We start from the raw sequence: 20,904 nt of genomic DNA, 5'->3' as shown, positions 1-20,904 counted from the left end.
AATAAAAATAAACACCCAAGTCTATTGTGAAAAGAAAGGGCTGTTGGCTGTTTGGGCAGGAAATTGCTCACCCTAGAAAATGATGGGAAGGTATGGAAAGACTTTTACCTGAGTCTGTGCAGGTACTGAAAAGCAGTACCCCGACATTAGGGTTGTTTCTTCTATGACGCAGGATTGTGGGAAATGCCATCTACTGCTTGGTGGGTTGAAGAACTGGCAGACATTTGGTTCCATGGAGAAACAAGAAGAACAAAAATTGAATCTGATATTGTAAAGATCACTCGATGTAGGAACTTATCCCCACCAATCTGCAAGAGGAGAGGAGAGCAGAGGCTTTGAAAATAAGGCTCTTTCTTCTGAAGCTAGACCATTTCTTCTTTGGAACAAGGGAAAGAAAAATCTTTGCAACTTATGCCATGCTCGTATTAACATGCCTACATGGAGCCACAGCTTCAAGGGGTAGGGCATTAAGCACAATTCCAAAACTGTCTTGGGTCAGCCTAAGACAGGAGTTGGCAAACTTCTGTGAAGGGCCACATAGTAATAGCTTGAGCCTTTATAGGATTCATGCTATCTGCTATACCTATTGAGGTCTCTCATTGCAGTGCAAAAGTCAGCATAAACAACATGGAGAGGAAGAAAAAGGAGGTATTTTAACAAAAGTTTCCAAAAACAGCTGGCAGGCAGGATGTGGCCACAGTCAGAGTTTCCAGCTTTGGGTATAAGCCAATCATAACTATTCCCTCCCTCTAGTCAGAGATGGGGTTGAAGTTTCAACCAATCGTATGGGACATTTCCTGGTGGTAGTTATAGACTGGAGAGTAGCCAGGTGATGGATGGCCTACTCAGGAAGGGGAAACGCTGTTGTTTGATGTTTGGAGGGGACTTCCATCTTTTCCACCTATGTGAATAAAGAAACACAGAGTCCTGATTGCTGCTGGCAGCCAGTCTCCCACTGCGAGGGAAACCAGCTGCACATGAAATGATCTTCGGGCAACAGGGGAGAAGGAGAGACCTTGGATTCTTGATGGATTGTTTAACCTTATTTCCTATTTAGCTCCTGGATTTCCAACTAGTATAATCCTGCAAGTGTTCTTCTTAGAAGATGCCTATTTTGACTGGAGATTTGTGTTACTTGAAGATAAATGTATCCTAGCTGATGGACCAATCTAAAAAGAAGTTTATGACTTTCTTAAGTTTGCAAACCCTGAAGTGAGTTAACACCTCTCCCATTATGAAAAGTAAACAGGAAAAGTAGGAAATGGAAACTGCAATACATCAGTCAGCTCTAATGGTATACACCTGTATTTCCACCCTTCAGGAGGATGGGGCAGGAATAGGTTAAGGCCAATCTGGGCTACATAGTGAGACCTGTCTCAATACACACACTTGCACATGCGTGCACGCACATGCGTGCGCACACACACACACACACACACACATACTTTGAGTTCTATTTAGAGAAATACTGGAACCATTGAAAGAGTCAGTAATCCATAGACTCTCTTACAAGACCACTGTCCTCAGCTATGCTCTTCACATATGCACATCTTTTACTGTTCATAGGGTCATTACACTGTCTTAAGAGGCACGTGAATCATCACTTACGGGGTAGAATGAAGTAGTTAATTCACTGCTGTCTTTCCATACAACTTATTCTTCCAAGGCATGCTTTGAACTCATGCCTCATAACACAGGGAGGTCATACTCTTTGGATTTATTTATTTATTAATAAATGGACATTCACATTTACCATCTGTCTTCCATGATCAAATATCAGCTTCACAGTGGCCTGGGCTTTGTAAAAAGGCATAGAATGATGCCTGCCTCTAAGCCAACCCTCAGTAGCAGCCTTTTTTTTTTGTTGGTGGTGGTTGTGGGGCTTGAACTCTGGGCCTGGGCGCTGTCCCTCAGCTCTTCAGCTCAAGGCTAGTACTCTACAGTAGCAGCCTTTTGGATGAATGAATAAATTGTGTAGTATTTATTATGCAAAGTTAAACTCACTCAACTTTTTATATTTGGTGGGGAGCCTTTGGCTTTCTTGGTGCCTAGGAAAGTGTGTTTCTGGAACCTTATAGATTCTGTAAAGAGATGGGGAGCTTTATCATTTTCCATGTATTTCCCACAATGCTTGGCATATCATAGAAAATAAAAAAATACTCATTGAACAATAATTTTTTGAGATAATATTTCTCTATAAAAACTGCCTCAGGACCCGGTGCTGGTGACTCACACCTTTAATCCTTGCTACTCTGGAGATGGAGATCTGAGGATCATGGTTTGAAGCCAGCCAGGACAGAGTAGTCCATGAGACTCCTATCTCCAATAAACTACTCAGAAAAAGCCAGAAGTGGCACTGTGGCTCAGGTGGTAGAGCACTAGCTTTGAGCACAAAGAGGTTCGGGGACAGTGCCCAGTCTCTGACTTCAAGCCCCAGGACCAGCAAAAGAACCCCCACCTCTACAAAAAAAAAAAAACTGACTGGGAAGGTGGCTCAGTGGTAGAGCGCTTGCCTTGCATGCCCGAGGCCCTGGGTTCGATTCCTCAGCACCACATAAGCAAAAAGAAAAAAGCCGGAAGTGGTGCTGTGGCTCAAGTGGTAGAGCGCTAGCCTTGAACTGAAGAGCTGAGGGACAGCGCCCAGGCCCAGAGTTCAGGCCCCATGACTGGACCCCCCCCCAAAAAAAAAAAACCACCAACAGCTGCCTCAGTAAAATAAACAGGTCAGATTTTCAATGATTTTATTTGAGGATTACTGAAAAAAGGTTACTTGCATGTTTTCTTTTTTTGTATTTTTATTTTTATGTTTTTTTGAGTTTCAACATATTTTCTTCTTTATTATGCTATCTTTCTATCCATCTTTACATACATACATATCGATAGAAATACAGATCAAAACCTACTATTATGATTGCAGTTTTGTAGGTAAATTCCAGTTGTAAATGGGTATAATACCTAAAGTTTCAGGAGTATTCTAGAAAGTAATTTAAATCTCATTTTCCTGCAAACACTATCTACTGTATTTTTTCATAAAATACCCTTTAAATTCTGCAAGGTAACTACCTCACTACACAATTTTAGAAACAAATTGTATTCGTACATCTGTTCTAATAACTAGCTTCAAGAAGTCATAACTAAAATTCTAGAACAAGGAACTCTAGCTCCAGGTATCTGCTTTTTATTTTTGTAAAAGTGATATTGGTGAGAAGAAATTTGAGGACAGAAAAACATATATATATACACACACACAGGGTAGCATTATACAAATCTGAACTGTGACAGTCAATGAATTATTAAACACTCTCTTTCAAAAATGAATGTTCCTGTTAGAAGTCATCTATCTACTTACTAGTTTCCAAGTGTGAAATTATTAGACCGTGGGCTACAATATTTAGTTCCTCACTGGGCTCATTGTGTGGGAAGTACTTAGCTGGGTCATGGAAGGGTCAAAGAGGCCTTGGATCTGAACTCTCCAGTACAATTGCTACCAGTCATCTTGGGCTATTGAAGTTACATTTTTTTTAACTTCAATTAATTGAAAATTCAGTTTCTCAGTTGCATCCAACACATGGCTGGTGGCTACCCCATTAAGAACTATACATGTGGAATGCTGAGACTTCCCATACAATGCTGCCTTAGAAAGCTCAGAAGAGTGGAGTTGGGGGAATCTCTAATCAAATAGGAAAAGGAAGCCTGGTTTTGCGGAAAGGAATCTACTTCCTAACATTTTTAGATACCCTGCACTAGATCTAGGCAATTACAAAAAATGACTTTGGATCCACTTAGAGAAAAGGATGGACAATTTGGGGATGGAGAAAAATGTATTAGAAGAGTTATCTCCCAGAATTTGGTGTGGGAAACCAATTTTCTAAAATGATTACAAATTACTCAGACAACTAGTCTTCCAAGTGGTATCTCAATGAACCTGGTGAGGAATATCCTATCAATGGGGAGAAAAGGAACTTCGGAAGAAAATGTTTAAGTGGGAGAAAGCTTAAAGAAAGGTAAATGTGACATTCACTGACAATTGATATTTCATTCTTGTGTTAAATAAACACAATCCAAATTTGAAATAATATATGATACAGTGTGAAATGCCAGCTTCAAATCAAGAAGAATTAATCTAAAAGGACATACAGAGGATAGGAGAAAATTCATAGGAGAGAGAGGAGGGCCTCATGATTTTCTGTGCTTTGGAGCTCTCCGAGTAATGTGATATAATTAAGCAGTTCCACTTTTTAACCAAAATCAGATCCAATCTGAAACAAACTACCCAGGAATGTTTGGGGATTTTCTTGCCTAACCCAGGCTGGAAAAGTTGAATCCAGGGATACAGATAAACTCCATTCTTGAGCAATTTCAGACTTCACAGGTTCTTTCCACTGTGCTGAAAATAGCGGCCAGTTATTCAAAGGAATTACAACTGAGTAACCTAACAAAGTGCTCTCATCCCTGGATTAAGGTATCAGACCAAGAGAAAACCATGAAAGATTTAGGCGATAGAAAATGACGTTGCCTAAGAAGCTCACATCATTACACAGTGAGGAAGAACCGAAGGTAATGTGGAAAAGAAAATGGACTCCTTATAAGCTGACCCTTGTTTATTTCTGATCTGTAGAAAAGGTGGGGTTGGAGGCATGGCTCAGTTGGTAGAGCACTAGTCAGGGACAGAGTTTGAGTCTTGGTCTCAGACCTAAAAAAAAGAAAAAGAAAAGAAAAAGGGGGAGGTGTGTCACAGTGGAATTGTATATATAGTAAGGACTAGGCACTTCGTGTGTGTGTGTGTGTGTGTGTGTGTGTGTACGCGTGAGTGCGCGCACACTCATGCATGTGCCAGTCCTAGGACTTGAACTCAGGGCCTGAGCGCTGACCCTGAGCTTTTGTGCTCAAAGTTAGTACTGTACTACTTGAGCCAGAACTCCACTTCTAGCGCTCGCACTCTCTCTCTCTCTCTTTCTCTCTGGTTAATTGGAAATAAGAATCTCTCATAGTCTTTCCTGCCCAGACTGGCTTTGAACCTCAATCTTTAGATCTCAGCTTCTTGAGTAGCTAGGATTACAGGTGTAAACCACCAGTGCTGGATTCACTTCATGTTTAATTTGAGCTCTAACTCAATGCTTTTAATTAATGGAGAGTATATTTATCACTGAGAGGCTGAGTTTGATTTTACAGTGTAGCTGAATGCTAATTCTAGAATGAAGTATTGGCATTGATGTGTGAGGGAGCCTGGATAATCTTAAAATGAGATTCTCAGTGGAGTGGTCATGAGGAGCAAACTCCACCCCCCCTTCCCCCCCAGCTCTCAGCACCCAGCCGCTCACACCAGCACACTCAGTACCACTTGGCTGCCAGTATGGTAGTTGTCAAAATTATTATTAGTCATTTAAAATACGTCCAGCATTTCCTATTTAGGACAGAGGATTGGCCTCTAAATGTCACAGAGGTTTGTAGACTTCAGAATTTCATTTATGAATAGTGGAAATGGTTCAGATTTAAATTTAGAAGCAGTTAGAGACATGGTTTCCTGGACTTCCTTCTTCCGAAGGGCATGGTGGCATCCCTGATAGAAGGGCAGCGGCCTCTGACTTCCTCTCCTCCCAGCAGCCGGCCTGGGATTCTGCTCTGCAAGGCAGACACTTCCCGAAGTGGCTGCTGTTCCCAGCTGGCCCCCATCCTGGTATCTGTGGTCCAGGTAGAGGGTGACAAAGGAAGGCTGGGCAGGATTCTACCCACTCACCCCACGTTTCACAGATGAACTCGCGAGGAATCCATGAGGAATGTTCAGTGAACTGATGGCACCGTACTCAACTTCCCTTTCTCTGACCTCTCTACTGTTCTGTCCCTCTCCTCTCCCCGCTTTGTGTTTCCAGGACTGGGATTTAAACTGAGGGCTTTACATTTGCTCTACTTGCTTGCTCATGATGGGTGCATGCGTCCAGCTTGCTCACGATGAACCATGCATCCAGTCCAGCTTTTTGTTGGTTACTTGGAGATTCCATCTCAAAAAGTTTTCTGCCTAGGTTGGCACGCCACATGCATTTCTGTGTAAAATGGAATGGTGCCACCGAGCCAGGGCTTTGCTTCAGAGCGCAGGGTTTACTGGTGGCTTGCCAACCTCCCAGGATTTATACAGTTGATCCAGGAAACGAAATCATTTCCATGTATGGGCATTTTCCCTTACCAATAAAGAATAAACTGGAATTTGAATCCTGCCCGCCCCCCATCGTTGTATTTGACAATGAAATTCTTAATGCAAATGCTGCTGTAATTAGAAGTTTCTGGGGAAGCACTTTTTTAAGGGTAGGGAGTTGGGTGGACAGGTCTGCCGGGCCAGCATGTTAGCCAGTCCGGTGCTTCAGCTTTTATCATAAGTGAGTTTGAGAGCCGGCGACATGCCAGGCATTCCTTTGGAAAGTTAACCAAGGTAAGGATAGAACTCAAGACAAAAATCAACATGTCACTTGTAGTTCTATTTGGGGTTTGGGGCTAGAGAGATGACAGCTTTGTAAAATGATTTACTCAGAATGGTGGAAAGAAAAGTCCCGGGAGTGCTGACTGAGCTGCAGAAGCAACCTTGGGGGAAGGGGACTTCCACGGACCTCAGGCTTGCTGGCCACGCCCCGTGGACATGTTCCAAAACCTTCCGGCTCTGCTGGCTCCATGCCTGGACAGCCCCTCAGAAGCAGAACAGGATCCCCACCAGCACCAGGGGCTTGCTACACGGATGAATGTGACAGCTTCCATGTGACAGCTTCCGGGCAGAAGAAGCAAAATTCTTCGTTCTGACTTCCTAGAATCAAAGTCCAAGATGGGGTTGAAACTTATGCCTTGAGCAAAAAAGCTAAGGGACAGCACCCAGGCCTTGAGCTTAAACCATGTTACTGGCACAAAAAGAAGAGGAAGAAAAAAAAGAGATAGAGAAGGAGGAGGAGGAGGAGAGGAAGAAGAGGAAAAGGAGGATGAGGAGGAGGAGGAAGAGAAGGAAGAGGATGAAGAGGAGGAGGAGGAACAAGAGAAGGAGGAGGAAGAGGAGGAAAAAGAGGAGGAGGAAGAAGTGGAGGAGAAGAGAAGGAGGAGGAGAAAAGTTCTGGTGTGTAATCATGGAGGAGGCTGCTGGCTGGTTGTTCTGGACCCAGAGAAACTGCTGCTCATTTACTGCCTCTGGTCCAAATGACCTCTGGAGTCCTTTTATTGCTAATATCTTGGTAAACGCAGAAGTATTGGTTCCAAGTCCTTTGTGACTTGACTCTAGATGTGTATTCACCGTCCACAGTCTGCCCAAGTTGGAATGGCTGCTGATAAATAACCTCTGATTGCACATTCAATGCATCTAGTATTGTGAATTTGTCTTAATGATGCTTTTAAATCAGACTAACGAAAAATGTGGAATTAGATTGCCTGTTTTTTTTTTTGGTTGTTTGGTTGTTTTGCTTTTCTTTGTTAGTCATGGGACTTGAACTAGAGGCCTGGGCACTGTCCCTGAGCATTTTGCTCAAGACTAGTGCTCCACCACTTTGAGCCACAGCACTACTTCCAGTTTTATGGTGGTTAATTGGAACTGAGTTTCAGGGACTTTCTTGCCAGGGCTGGCTTTGAACTGCGATCTTCAGATCTCAGCTTTCTGAGCAGCTAAGATGAAAGGTGCGAGCCACCAGCACCTGGCAGATTGCTTGGTTTTGGCTTTGCCCCTCTGAGCATGTTATTTAGCTTCTCCACGTATCAGTATACCTGATTCAAAGGGTTACTTAGAAGATCTATTATTTAATATACATAAAGGATTTGCAACTGTGATTGAAAGAAAAATAGTGGGCTTTGCCTATGGTTTGCTATGGTTATTACCATGTCAAAAACTGATAGAAAATGAAAATGTCTCTTCCAACTTTTTGTGTGCATGCCCATACCAAGGCTTGAAATCACTTTGTCACTAGGCATACTTGCTTACAGCTGCACTCTACCACTTGAGCCATGCCTCCAGTCTAGTATTTTGATAAAGTTGTGCAGACTTTTCTGCATAGGATGGAAAGTATTAAAACCACATCCTCCAGGTCTCAGCCTTTTGAGTAGCTAAAATTACAGGTGTGAGCTACTGGTACCCAACTCTGTTCCAAAGCTGAGATATGGTAAACTAGCAATCTGTGCTTAAAATGAAGCTTACCTTCCACACTTTATTTTGCAGGGCCCTATTCCTTGTTCTTATAGGACTATACACATCACACACCCTGGAAAGACAGACCTGCAAGGAGCATTGTTCTTGGGGACAGAATTATCAACCTCCGTGTGTCAACTATTGGGAAGAAAAATTCTAAACACTTTATCTTGGGGAACTGAAATGTTAACTGTAACTGCACACTGAGAAGTTGCTGTTGCTGCTGCTGTTGTTCTGCCCCAGGGCGACTCAAACTTGGTGTCTGATGCTTTCACTCACTGGCTGGTGCTCTACCACCTGAGCCTCACCTCCAACCCCTTAGACAGTCAGTTTTGAGAGAGAAGAATTGCTTATTTATTTATTTGAATGCTGAACATCTGGCTCAAGCTCCACTTTTCTGCACAAAGCATCCACAGCTACGCCAGTGGTCTCCTCACACACTTGGGCTGAAGTCCTCACATCATTTGATAATTGTGTAGGGACTGCATTGTTTGTGAGTTACCTTAGGTTTGTAGAATTATCTATAGAATGGTCATTCACTTAGCCAATGAACAGGTATTGGGGGCCTTTGATGATGGAGAAAAGGAGCGATTGTTCTTTTTTTTTTTGGGTCCAGCCATGGGGCCTGAACTCTGGGCCTGGGCGCTGTCCCTCAGCTCTTCAGCTCAAGGCTAGCACTCTACCACTTGAGTCACAGCGCCACTTCTGGCTTTTTTCTTTTTGCTTATGTGGTGCTGAGGAATGGAACCCAGGGCCTCAGGCATGCAAGGCAAGCGCTCTACCACTGAGCCACCTTCCCAGCCCCCTGACTGCTTTTTTTAAAAAAGTGTTCTTGTCACAAAAAGGATAACTGTGAAATGACAAGTATGATGATTTGCTTGACTGTAGTAACCATTTCACTCTGTAGAACAAAATGTCATATAAGTCACTGTAGACCTAAAATATATACAGTATACTTTTTTTAATGTATGAAAATGGTCACTGGCGTAGGTTCCATTACTGTTAGGATAAGTAGTTGGAATTTAGAAGAAATCATTCTAAAAGTGGAAAATCTCTAGCAGAATTAAACAACTGCTTATTAACTTAGAATCTCTTGACTTTAAAAGTGAGCAATTGGAAATAGAATCACTCAAGGCCACTTAGCTACAGCAAAAATGGAGCTGGTTATTGGTTCAAGGATTCTGAGGGCTTCCCCCATCCAGAAAGTTTCTTTTCAAACTATATTATAACAGTAATAAGAGAATAAGGAACATTTTTCTATATGATAAGGAATTAATAAAGCAATTTTCACCCCTTGGCCACAATTGAGGTTATATATGTGATAGCACTAGATAATAACATATATAGGATGCTATCAATTGTTAAATAATGTATGATTCAAGAACACAGAGCTGGGACTTTGCCTTATCAGGAATGGACCAGCTGTGGAGCATCCTGGGTAGATGTGACATCAGAGAGAGCATTCAGCCTCATTTTTAGACTTCTTCTTCCCTGGAGACTGACTGCTAGAAGCTTTATTTGGTGGCTCAGAGATAATGTGGAAACTTTGGGGTTAGGGTAAGATCACACATACTCATGGATGCCAGGATGTGCTGAAAGGTTTGGGCTAAGGGTGTGGTACCTGTCCTGTCCCAAAGTAACTGCAATGTGAGGGCTTGAAGCAGTGAAGCTGCTTTCTGGTTGTTGCCCACAGGTGAAATTACTGCAAAGATATAATCAGCAAGACTTTGAGGGCCAGTCTCAGCTAAAGCCCAGGCTTTAGTCAGCCTGATCTGGCTACCAATTTTGGTTCATTTCCCTCCTAGTTTCTCATTAGTAAGCTTTCAGGCTCCTCAACAAGTTGGAGTCTGCTTCTTCGCCTGCCTGAGACACGGAAGCAATGGTACTGGGCTACCTTGTATACTTGTCAAGAGCTTAAAAGATGATTGTAAACTGCACTAAAATGTCTGGAACCACATTTCTTTTTAAAAAGTCTAGAGTTAGCTGGGCACCAGTGGCTCACACCTGTAATTCTAGCTACTCAGTAAGCTAAGATCTGAAGATGATGGTTCAAAGCCAGCCTGGGCAGGAAAGTTCATGAGACTCTTATCTTCAATTAACCATCAAAAAGACAAAGGTGAAGCTGTGGCTCATGTGGTAGAGCACTAGCCCTGAGTTAAAAAGTTTAGGGAGAGTGCCCAGGACCAGGACTAGCATACACACACACACACACACACACACACACACACACACACACACACACACACACACAGTGTAGAGTCAAGGGTGTCATCAGTATTGTGAACTCATGGCCAGAGAGCATTGAGAAAGACAATGGCTGACCTCTTCCCTTTTATTGGTACCAGTCTTGGGGCTTGAACTCAAGGCCTGGGTGCTGTCCCTGAGCTTTTTTGCTTAAGTCTGAAGCTCTTGAGTCACAACTCCACTTCTGACTATTTGGTAAATAGTTAAAGATAAGATTCTGCTGGACTTTTCTGCCTGGATTAGCTTGGAACCCTGATCCTCAGATCGAAGCCTCCTGAGTAGCTAGGATTACCGAAGTAAACCACCAGCTCCCTACTAAGGACTCTGCTTCGAGATCTTGTAGCTTGGAGTGTGCAGTTAGGATCTAGTCTGGCAGGCAAAGAATTGTGGAGGGGTAGAAGCTGGGGTGGGCATGATTGGATTCATTCATTTAAGGACTTGGAAAATAGAGTGGAGAAAGCTTTCTCCATTGCCTTGGCCCTGGCAATAATACAAGTGAGAGTTGACTATGGTAGAAATAGCAAAGAAGAAACAATTTATAGAAACACTTAGAAGGTAAAATCTGAAGAATTTGATGATCTCATGAGTATGACTTAGGTATATGAGTAAGAGGAAATGGTTAGAAAAAAAAGAATACTAGCTGAATGCTGATGGTTTATACCTATAATCCTAGCTACTCACAAGGCTGAGATTTTGAGATCTTATCTCTGGTTAACCATTAAAAAAATCAGAGGTGAGTTGTGGCTTAAGAGATAGAGCACCAGAGGCCCTAAATTCAACTCCTCCGATACCCCAAGGTGTGCATGCACACACACACACACACACACACACACACACACAGAGTCTAGGATAGATCTAAGTCTGTAAGTCAGTTGGGTGAAGAGGAGGGAGCAGGTTCGGTGGAGGGAGGGGTCCTGTTGAATTGGAGATGCCCAACAGTTCCAGGGAAGCACTGGAATTATGATTTTGAAGTTGGCGATATAAATTTTGGAGTCCACAGGTAGAAAGCAGAGCCTTGGCCACAGGTGAGGCAAGCTAGGATGGCAAGATGGGAGAAAGCTCTACACTTACAAAGGAGAGAGCGAGGCAATGAAAGAGATGAGGAGGCGCGAGTATGAAGGAAGGATGCGGATCAAGAACGACCAGTGTTTTGTTAATCGAGGAAGAATCTCAACAGCTCAGAAGTGATAACTAATGTCAGGTGCCCCAATCTAGCCATACAAAGAAAGACTAAAATGACAGATTCAGTCCTCAGGTGAATTTTAAAGTAATTCTTCCTTTAGATTGGTGGCTTTAGAATCGTAGATCATTAGTATGGTGTCTGCTATGTCTTGAACCTGGCAAAGAGGTGCTGTGGGTAATAGAATGAAAGCTTTCTGCTCCCTCATAGATGCTATTGTTTAAGCAGTTAAGGTAGCATAGCACCACACAGAAGTGTAAGCTCTGGATCTTCTACTAGGTGCAAATGCTAGCTCTGCCATTGAGCATGGTGGAACTTGGGCAAACTACCTTATAGCCAATGTAGTTTTGCTATCTCGAAAATGAGGATAATAAATAGCACTGTGCAGACTGCCTGGAACGCATTCTGTCTTCCATTTTACTGTTACCACTAACTGTCCTGACTATTACGACTGTGCATTTGTTGGTTTTTGAGACAAGAGATTGTATGTAGACCAACCTTGAACTTGTGGTCCTTCGGCCTCAACCTCCCAAGTGCAGGGATGATAGATTTTTGGCCGTCATATCCAGCTGCCATCTGAGTTGCAAATGGTGAATTATGAATTGGTATTAACCAGCTTCCTGTTATTGTAACAGAAATCACGGAGACAATCAACTTAAAAAGGTGAATGCTTTGCTTTGATTTTAATCTATGGTTCATTCCATGACCTTTGGGCTGAGGCAAACTTGTGACTATGCAGTGTCACAGTGGCTGAGAAACAAGAGAGACAGAGAGAGAGAGAGAGAGAGAGAGAGAAAGGGAGGAGAGAGAAGAGAGAGATGACATTAGGGCTCTACAGTACCCCTACAAGGTGCACCCCCAATGATCTCACCCATCCACCTTTAGGGCTCACCTAAAGGCTCCTCCACCTCCAAATAGAACTGTGGGCTGTGGACCAAGGCTGAGCGCACAAATACCAGGCCTTTGGGGGAATTTTCCAGATGCAGACTACATCAGGGTTCTTCTTTACTCTTCTTCCATAAACTCAAAATCGTCCTACTCAGGCTTAAACATGCCTTGGGTTTCACCTCATAACAACAAAACGACTCTGGACAAAAACCCAGAGCAGATTGTCATTGTAAGATCAGGTTTTGTGTGGTTTCTTTTCACATGCTGTTCTAGCACATGCCCTAACATCCAATGACTCCATATAACGTACTCTTTCATTTTTCCAATGGAAATGATTTCCTCACCCTGTTTCTCCCCACCAAGAGTTTTTGGTCAACTTGATTATGAAAACATTAAGCATTAAGAAGTCATAGTCAAACTGATCTTTATAGTTAACTAAGCAGATTTGTCAAACAGACCTATGTAACATCACATAATTTATAAAATAATATACCAACTTAGAAGTATTGATTTGTTACTCCTGACTAGTGTCTACCACTTGAGCCACACTTCCAGTTCCGCATCCACTCTTCCATTCATCCTCAACACTAATGTTTGCCTTTCTGAAGCCACTTATCATACAGTTTCTTACTAATTTTAGGCTACATGATTTGAGATAAAATCTTATTTGAATCCTCCTCCTCCTCCTCTTCTTCCCTTCCTTCCTTCCTTCCTTCCTTCCTTCCTTCCTTCCTTCCTTCCTTCCTTCCTTCCTTCCTTCCTTCCTCTTCTTTTCCTTTGAGATAGATTTTGCTATGTAGCAAAATCTGAACTCAGGCTCCTCCAGTTTCAGTCTCTCAAGTAGCTGGGATTATAGACAAGTACCACCATGCCTGGCTTTGAATTTCTTTTTAATGCTCTCACCAGAAAATACAGCATTTCCAAAACATTTCAAAGGTAATACAGTTCCTGAAGTGTACATTTTGGCCTTCATGAGAGTCATCTTTAACTTATTTAGGACAGAGTTCTGCATCCACACTGAGATGAAGGTCAGGCATGAGAATGTGTTGGATTGCTCGGTCTCTTTCATTCCAGTACGTTCAGTGAGGTCATTTCGTTACTGTGGCTTCCCCAAACAATGCTTAGGTGATTGAGAAAGTGTCCTCTGCTATGTGAGATTTTATAGCTATTTAAGGGTGATGGTTTTTCCCTCTGGGGGATAATATTGGTAAGTTATATTTAAATCTGTAGAGTAAGCAGGAATACAGAATTGGGTTGGGGTGTGAGCTGTGAATTCCTATGTAGGCATACATTCTGGTGTCCCAAACCCAGGGCAGCCACTCCAGTGGTCCAAGCAGCTGAGGAAAGTTACTGAGTTGTGATCAGTGATTCTGGGAAAGTCAGGCATGAAATTAAGGTATAGGGACAGACCTGGGAAGATGTTTTCTGTTTTAAGTTCTTTATGGATCAACCATACTGCAATTGTTTTCCAGGAGAAAGTTAAAAAGACAGATTTGAGTTGTCTATCACAGACCAGTGCACAAATAGAGCTTCCTTGATTCTAGAATACTTCAGTTTAGTCATAGATTAAGCCTAGTGGATTTCTGAGTCATTAGTGGGCTATGTAATATAATCCCCAATAGATGATGTAATCTTTGAATCCCATCCAAAGCCAAAAGCAGTCTTCTCAGTGTCTGTGGGTGACTGTATGTCTGAATGGATCTCACCTTCTGAGCAAATATGTGCTTCTTGGGTGGGGCGGGGGTAGTAAGTACTGGGGATTGAACTCAGGGCCCTGAAATTGCTAAGCAAGTGCTCTTCCACTTAAGCCATATTCCCAGCCCCCACTTTTTTTTGCTTTAGTTATTTTTAGGTAGAGTATTATGCTCTTTGAAAGGCTCATCTGGGACCATAATATCCCTACCTATGTCTCCTGTGTAGCTGCAATTATAACTATGAACCACTATGCCCAGCTTGTTCATTGAGATGGGGTACAAATCTGGGACTCTGAACCCTCCCAATCTCTGCCTCCTGAGTAGATGGAAATGTATATGTGAGCCACTAGGCATACTCTTCTTTGTGTCAAAAATATGGTGGGACTGATGCAGTGGCTCAAGTAGTAGAGAACTCATCTAATAAGCATGAGGTCATGAGTTCAAATCCAAATCCAGCCACAAAAAAGTCTCCTTTTAGCTGGGTGCTGGTGGCTCATGCCTGTAATCCTAGCTACTCAGGAGGCTGAGACCTGAGGATTGTAGTTCAATGATAGCCCAGGTAGAAAAGTCCCTGTGACACTCTTATCTCCAATTAACCACTCAAAAACTGGAAGTAGAGCTGTGGCTCAAAGTGGTATCGTGCTAACCTTGAACAAAAGAGCTCAGGAACATTACCCAGGCCCAGAATTCAAGCCCCTCAACTGACAACTGATAGATAGATAGATCCAACCCTGATGAATGTAAGGGCTTGAGCTATTCCCTTCTGTAGTACTAGAGCAGAGGTGCAAGTCAATTACAAAGTCAGTGGCAAAGCAGTTACAGAATTCCAAGTGTTATTTCTAGATTTTTATTGTCATTTATTGTGGGAATATGAATTTCCACACTTGCCAAATCATATCCCACAGCTAATGTAAAAAGCAGAAAAATTGTGCAAATGCTCAGCTGCACTGAGACAAAAGACTTCTTACAAAATGTTTCTATTTCCACCACATTTTCTCTTACTATAGCACCATAGAACTAATACGACAGTGACCTTGAGGCTTCTCCTAAGAGCCTCTGGTTCTGTGAATAGAGATGCCATGGGGGCGGAGGGAGGACAGCTGGATTTTCACAGAGGGGCATTGTGCAGCCAGGCGCCAATAGGTGTGAGGTTTGAAGGGCCAGGAACACAGAAGCCCCAAAGAGCGGCTCTTTTACCGCACATTGTTCTCAGCGGATGTCTTTTTTAAATTCCGTATGTGCATAATTGTGTCTGAAGCTTATTTTTCTTTCCCTGTTAGAGATTTGTAGGGCCTTTTCAGAAATTGCTTAGTTTCATGGCCAGAACCTTGAACACATAAACTTCACAGAAGATGCAGTTTCAGATCATTGCTGCTTTGCAGGGATTGCCCAGGTTTAAATACTATTTCATTTCCACCTCAACCCCCTGCCCACCACTCCCCTCTCCCCCCCCTCCCCCGCCACTCCTGCCCCCTTCCGTGGTGGTGATACTGAAGTTTGAGCTCAGAGCCTTGGATGCTGCATTTGCTACACCAGGCATTCTACCACTGGAACCATATCCCCAGCTATTTTTTTTCTCCTATAACTTTTGTTGATTTTTTTTTAAGATAGGGTCTCTTGTTTATGTCCAGGCTGGACTGGACCACTATCCAATTTATGCTCAGCTTTTACTGGTTGAAATGAGGGTCTCAGTAACTTTTTTCTGGCTGGCCTTGAATTGCAATTCTCCAGATCTCTTAAGTAGTTGCGATTATAGGTATAAGCCATCATGCCCAGCTTGAATACTTCTCATCTCAGATAAACTCATCTATTTTGCTGTAGCAGTGGGTCCAATAATAATCCTGACATGACTCTCTCGTGCCTGCCAGGAAGTTGTCCTAGGGGTACTGAGACTGTAGGCCCAGAGGGAAAACCTCAGCTGGCTGAGCTGAGAGGAGGTGGTGGAGAAGCAGCATTTTTGTGCCACTGGGACATGTCTTCCCAGTGCCGTCTCTTTGTGAGATCGTCATTATTTCTTCTCATGGCTGTAAGCTGGTGGCTGGACTCCTAGCAGCCCGTTCAATTCATTCTTCTCACTTCAAGCATGATAGGTTTAACTGCTCCTTTTCAAGTGGAATATTTTTCAGAAACTAATCATTAAGAAAGATGTTTTTAGTGTGTTTCATACATGCTTTATCAGCATTGTGAATGCATTGGAATAATTCTACTTGTATGAAAACAGAGACATATAGTGAGTGCACGCATATGCATATCTTGAGTACATTTGTCAAGGGATGGAGCGATAGGGAAAGCCCCACCACAGTCTTCTTGTATGAAAACCTTATTCCAAAAAGCCATGCAAGGTTGAAAAAGATCTATCTATCTGTTAAGTAACTTAAAAGGAGCTAACAGCATGCATTTAAAGGACTGAAAAAACATATTTAATGTACCACTCTGGTTATTTCCCCAGAGCATCTCTATATACATGTTAATTTTAATATTTTTATATTCCAGGTCCTGAGACTTGAGCTCAGGGCCTGGAAGCTGTCCCTGTGACTCGCTGTGATCAAGGCTAGTGTTCTACCACTTTGAGCTACAGTGCCACTTTACTGAGTAGTTTATTGGAGGTAAGAGTCTCAGGGACTTTCCTGCCTGAGCTGGCTTTGAATTGTGATCCTCAGATCTCAGCCTCCTGAGTAGCTAGGATTATAGACATGAGCCACGAGAGCCCCACTAGAATTTCTTTGTAGGCTGTTTTTATTCAGAATCTAAAGATGCTTTATTTTCTTTTGGTCCTCTTTACTTCAGGTACTACCTCTTGCTCAGCTGGACTCTGACTTCCTTTATTTTGGTAGCATGATGAAGGGGCATATGGGGCCTTTCTCTAGGCTGTGTAGGGAATGCTTGAAGGATACTTGTAAATCTGGATGTCTTTCTTTCTAGATAACCTCATGGAAATAGAGAAATCTCAATTTCTCCATTCAGAGAGGTAGAGAGTTACATGGGGATGTCTGAATATTTTCATATAGATCTCCAGCAACAAATACTTCATGAGCATCTGAACCGTGGCTGACAGTAGCTGTCTTGTTATAGTCTTTAAATGTGGCAGACATGTACATGTTGTGTCTTAATGTTCTTTTCCCTTTCACCCTGAACTCACTTGGGCTGAATCATCTGATACCATGTTTATTCTCATAAGATTTCTTTGCTGGTCATCCAGATTTGATCTCCTCCATTCCCTGTTCACTGGGCCTTTTTTCCCCCTTCTCTGCAGTGGGGGTCCCTGGGAAGGGTTAGGGGAGACATTTTCAGACAATACCTCTTGGTTTGGCTTTATGGGACTGAATCCTCTGTAAGCCACATTCATGTCCCCAAGTCCAGGCTGTGATGTGATATCTTAAGAACGCTTAGTAACAATAGTGCTTCCTTTTACTCCACAACCACCTAAAGGAGCATGTGACGACTGGGGTTTTATTGACTCTTGATAGCTTTGGGCGATTGAGAGGATTTCTCAATATTGTATCATTCTGAATTGCGGATGTGATTGGAGAGCCATGTGCTGTGGTTCTTCTCTACGGTGCCCCATGTAGCATCTTTGCTTACACTGCAAGTATATCCTATGTCCCAAGAAGTAAACGACAGGATATATGTTAGTGATTCTGCCCGTGTCAGCCTAGACTGCCAGCTGCAAAACATGCATGAAGTCAGGAAAATGCCCATAGAACAGAAGAACCAGAAACAGACATTTTCACATTGTTTTATTGTTTTTGTTCGGTAGTGGGGCATGAACTCAGGGCCTGAGAGCTTGCTGTACCTGAACTTTTTTACTCAAGGCTAGAACTCTACCACTTGGAGCCACAGTGCCACTTCCAGTTTTCTGGTGGTTAATTGGAGATAAAAGTCTCACAGACTTTCCTACCTGGGTTGGCTTTGAACCAAGATCCTCAGATCTCAGCCTCCTGGGTAGCTAGGATTATAGGCATTAGCCACTGGCTCCTGGCTAGATGTTCCTACATTAAACCAGGAAGTTTATTCAAGGCCAGCTTTAATGATGAAATTGTCAGATTTTGTTTTATTCACTCAAACTGAGAAGCATGTTGAACTTTGGAAAGAAAAATCCCATGTAAGAGGTATTAAAACTAGAACAGACAAACTTTTCATTGTTGCATGTGAGAATGATATGAAAATAATATTTTCATCCTGAGGAGGTCCTATCTGAAGACTGGTAATACTTTCCAGTATCTTTGGTAGCAAAGTGATAGATGCCTGGTATAGCCGACTGTACTTCTGAAGTAATGTATAATTTGAATAGTCATAAAAGTTATTTTAAAATGCATTAGTAAAAAGCAAGATGTACATGATCTGAGGAGAAACCAGAGTGAAAATCAGGCTAGAAGGGATGAATTTGATCAAAGCACATTGTATGCGTGTATGGATATATCACAATGGAGCTCCTTGGTGCAATTAATATACATTAATTAAGAATACATTACGATAGATTACTACTTAAAGGGCACTTTTTTTTTTTTTTTTTGCCAGTCCTGGGCCTGGAGCCTGGGCACTGTCCCTAAGCTTCTCTGTATTCAAGGCTAGAGTACTACCACTTGAGCCACAGCTCCACTTCGGGTTTTTTCTGTTTAGGTGGTACTGAGGAATCAAATCCAGGGCTTCATGCATGCTAGGCAAGCACTCTACCACTAAGCGTACTTTTGATCATTGCAACTATACTGGAAACAACCTTTGCTAGAGTTTTGGTGAAAGGGAATATATGACTCCCAACTTAAATTTTATTCCACATTAAGTCATACTGTTGGCAGGGGGGCTTTGTACTGAGGGACCTCATGCCAATAGCTGACTTCATATAGGTGCAGTAGAAGACGATTGTCAGCTTACAGGAGACCCATTCCTTGACTCTGAAGTGGGGGAATCGTATCAAATAAGCAAATTAGCATTTAATTTTTGGGGTAACTTCTTTAAATAAAGGAAAGGAAGAGGGTGCCAGTTGAGATTTTTACCTTAATATACTACATTTTCTTTACAAAGCAAGAATTTTTAAGAAGCAGAGGAAATGAAGACATAACATGAGATATAAGTCACATGAATAAGAGGGAGAAAGGAAGAAAGGGCAAGAGGAGGAGAAGAGTGAGAGAGGAACGAATAAGAAGAGAGAGACATTGACCATGAAGTTGAAGCTGGAATACCAGACAAGATAAGACTGTGGTAGCCTTGGAGGCAGTGTTAAAGAATTCCAGTGTTTGCATGGAAAGGCACCAGAGAGCTTTAAGCAGAGGAGTTTTGGTAATGTTTGTAATGTGTGAAGATCTTCTGGGTGCTGAGGGGAAGGAGGCGAGAGCAGTCACAGAGAATTCACTTAGGAAGCTCTCACCATCAGACAGTTATGAGTTTGCTTTTCTTTTAGTGTTGGTATTGGGGCTTAAACTCACAGACTGAGCTCAAGGCTGGCATTGTACCACTTGAACCATTCCGCTACTGACTTTTTTTCATAGTTAATTGGATTTAAGAGGCTTGTGGGCTTTCCAGTCTGGGGTGCCTTTGAACTGCAATCCTGATTTCAGTTTCCTAAATAGCTAAGATTATAGATGTGAGTCATCAGCACCCAGCTATGGGTTTGCTTTTCTTTCTTTTTTTTTTATTTCCTTTGGTTGGTCATGGGGCCTGAACCCTGGGCCAGGGCACTGTCCCTCAGCTCTTCAGCTCAAGGCTAGCACACTACCACTTGAGCCACAGCACCACTTCTGGCTTTTTCTGCTTATGTGGTACTGAGGAGTCAAACCCAGGGCCTCATGCATGCAAGACGAGCATTCTACCACCGAGCCACTTTCTCAGCCCAAGGGTTTGCTTTTAAAACAGATTGTGTCTAAAGAGCTTTGAGCTAACCAGTTGGCGATATAGAGGGCATGAGTGCCGGGTGTTGGGAAGGAAATTTGGGCCAGGGGTGCCAAGTCCTATCTTAGTCATAGAAACTCTCACCTGGGCTACAAGCCTGGAGGACAGAGTTGTAGAGTGAGGAATCAGAAAGGTACAGGCCCGAGTCTCTACGGACACCGATATTTCAAGTTGGAAAGAAAAGATACAACGAAGAGTTAACTGAGGAAGGTCTGCCACCAGGTCCGTGGCTTTGTTCACTGGAGGACAGTTTCCATAATAGGAGGAGGCCGAAAGATTTGATGTCTCAAAAAGGGAATGAGGAGCTCCAGAGGCAGGGTAGGACTCCCAGGGCACACAGCTTCCTTCTGAACAGAGAGGATGTTGTCATTCAATAGATCAAACTTGAATTCATTCCCGGGAGATTACAGCAACTCAGTATGCAAGCGTGCCCCTGCCTCACCGCCTCGGTATTAGTGTGCTAAGCCGCTGAACGTAACAGCAACCAGAGAACCAGCACCGTCAGGTTCAAACTTGACCCAGATTCCTGGCTCCTGACATCTTCCCTCACAAGGCCAAGCACACACCACCTGTCAAGGCCACGGAGCAGAGCACGCTGATCTCATGCTCTCCTGCCTCAAACCTTTGTCCCTCCTCCCAAGCCCTGGGCCTGCTGCCTTTCCAGAGGACCCGTGGGTGCCCCTGCAGCTCCAAGCTCAGAGACATGGAGGGGCAGTGGGCTTGGGGTAGGGTGAGTTCCTCTGGTGCAAGCAGCAACCTGAAAAAAAACTTCACTCTTTTTAATGGAAACATCACCTTTCTCTCTCAATTCTTATGGTTTCCTTTTTCCTTCCTTTCCTTTCCCTCCTCCCTCCCTCCCTCCCTCC

General features: G+C 42.9%; 1 protein-coding gene across 1 annotated transcript in view; it reads left to right on the top strand.

The window, feature by feature from the left end:
• The first annotated feature begins 4,506 nt into the window (after positions 1-4,506).
• The window catches only part of Lamc2 (laminin, gamma 2), a 67,296-nt gene continuing 50,898 nt past the window's right edge, over positions 4,507-20,904 (top strand). The window contains exons 1-2 of the mRNA XM_013015506.1: positions 4,507-4,557; positions 5,546-5,699. Coding sequence (XP_012870960.1) covers positions 4,507-4,557; positions 5,546-5,699 — 205 coding nt within the window. The remainder of the gene's footprint in view (positions 4,558-5,545; positions 5,700-20,904) is intronic.

Source organism: Dipodomys ordii, unplaced genomic scaffold (assembly GCF_000151885.1).
Source record: "Dipodomys ordii isolate 6190 unplaced genomic scaffold, Dord_2.0 Scaffold27, whole genome shotgun sequence".
Lineage (NCBI taxonomy): Eukaryota > Metazoa > Chordata > Mammalia > Rodentia > Heteromyidae > Dipodomys > Dipodomys ordii.
This window is presented reverse-complemented; position numbering and strand designations above follow the sequence as displayed.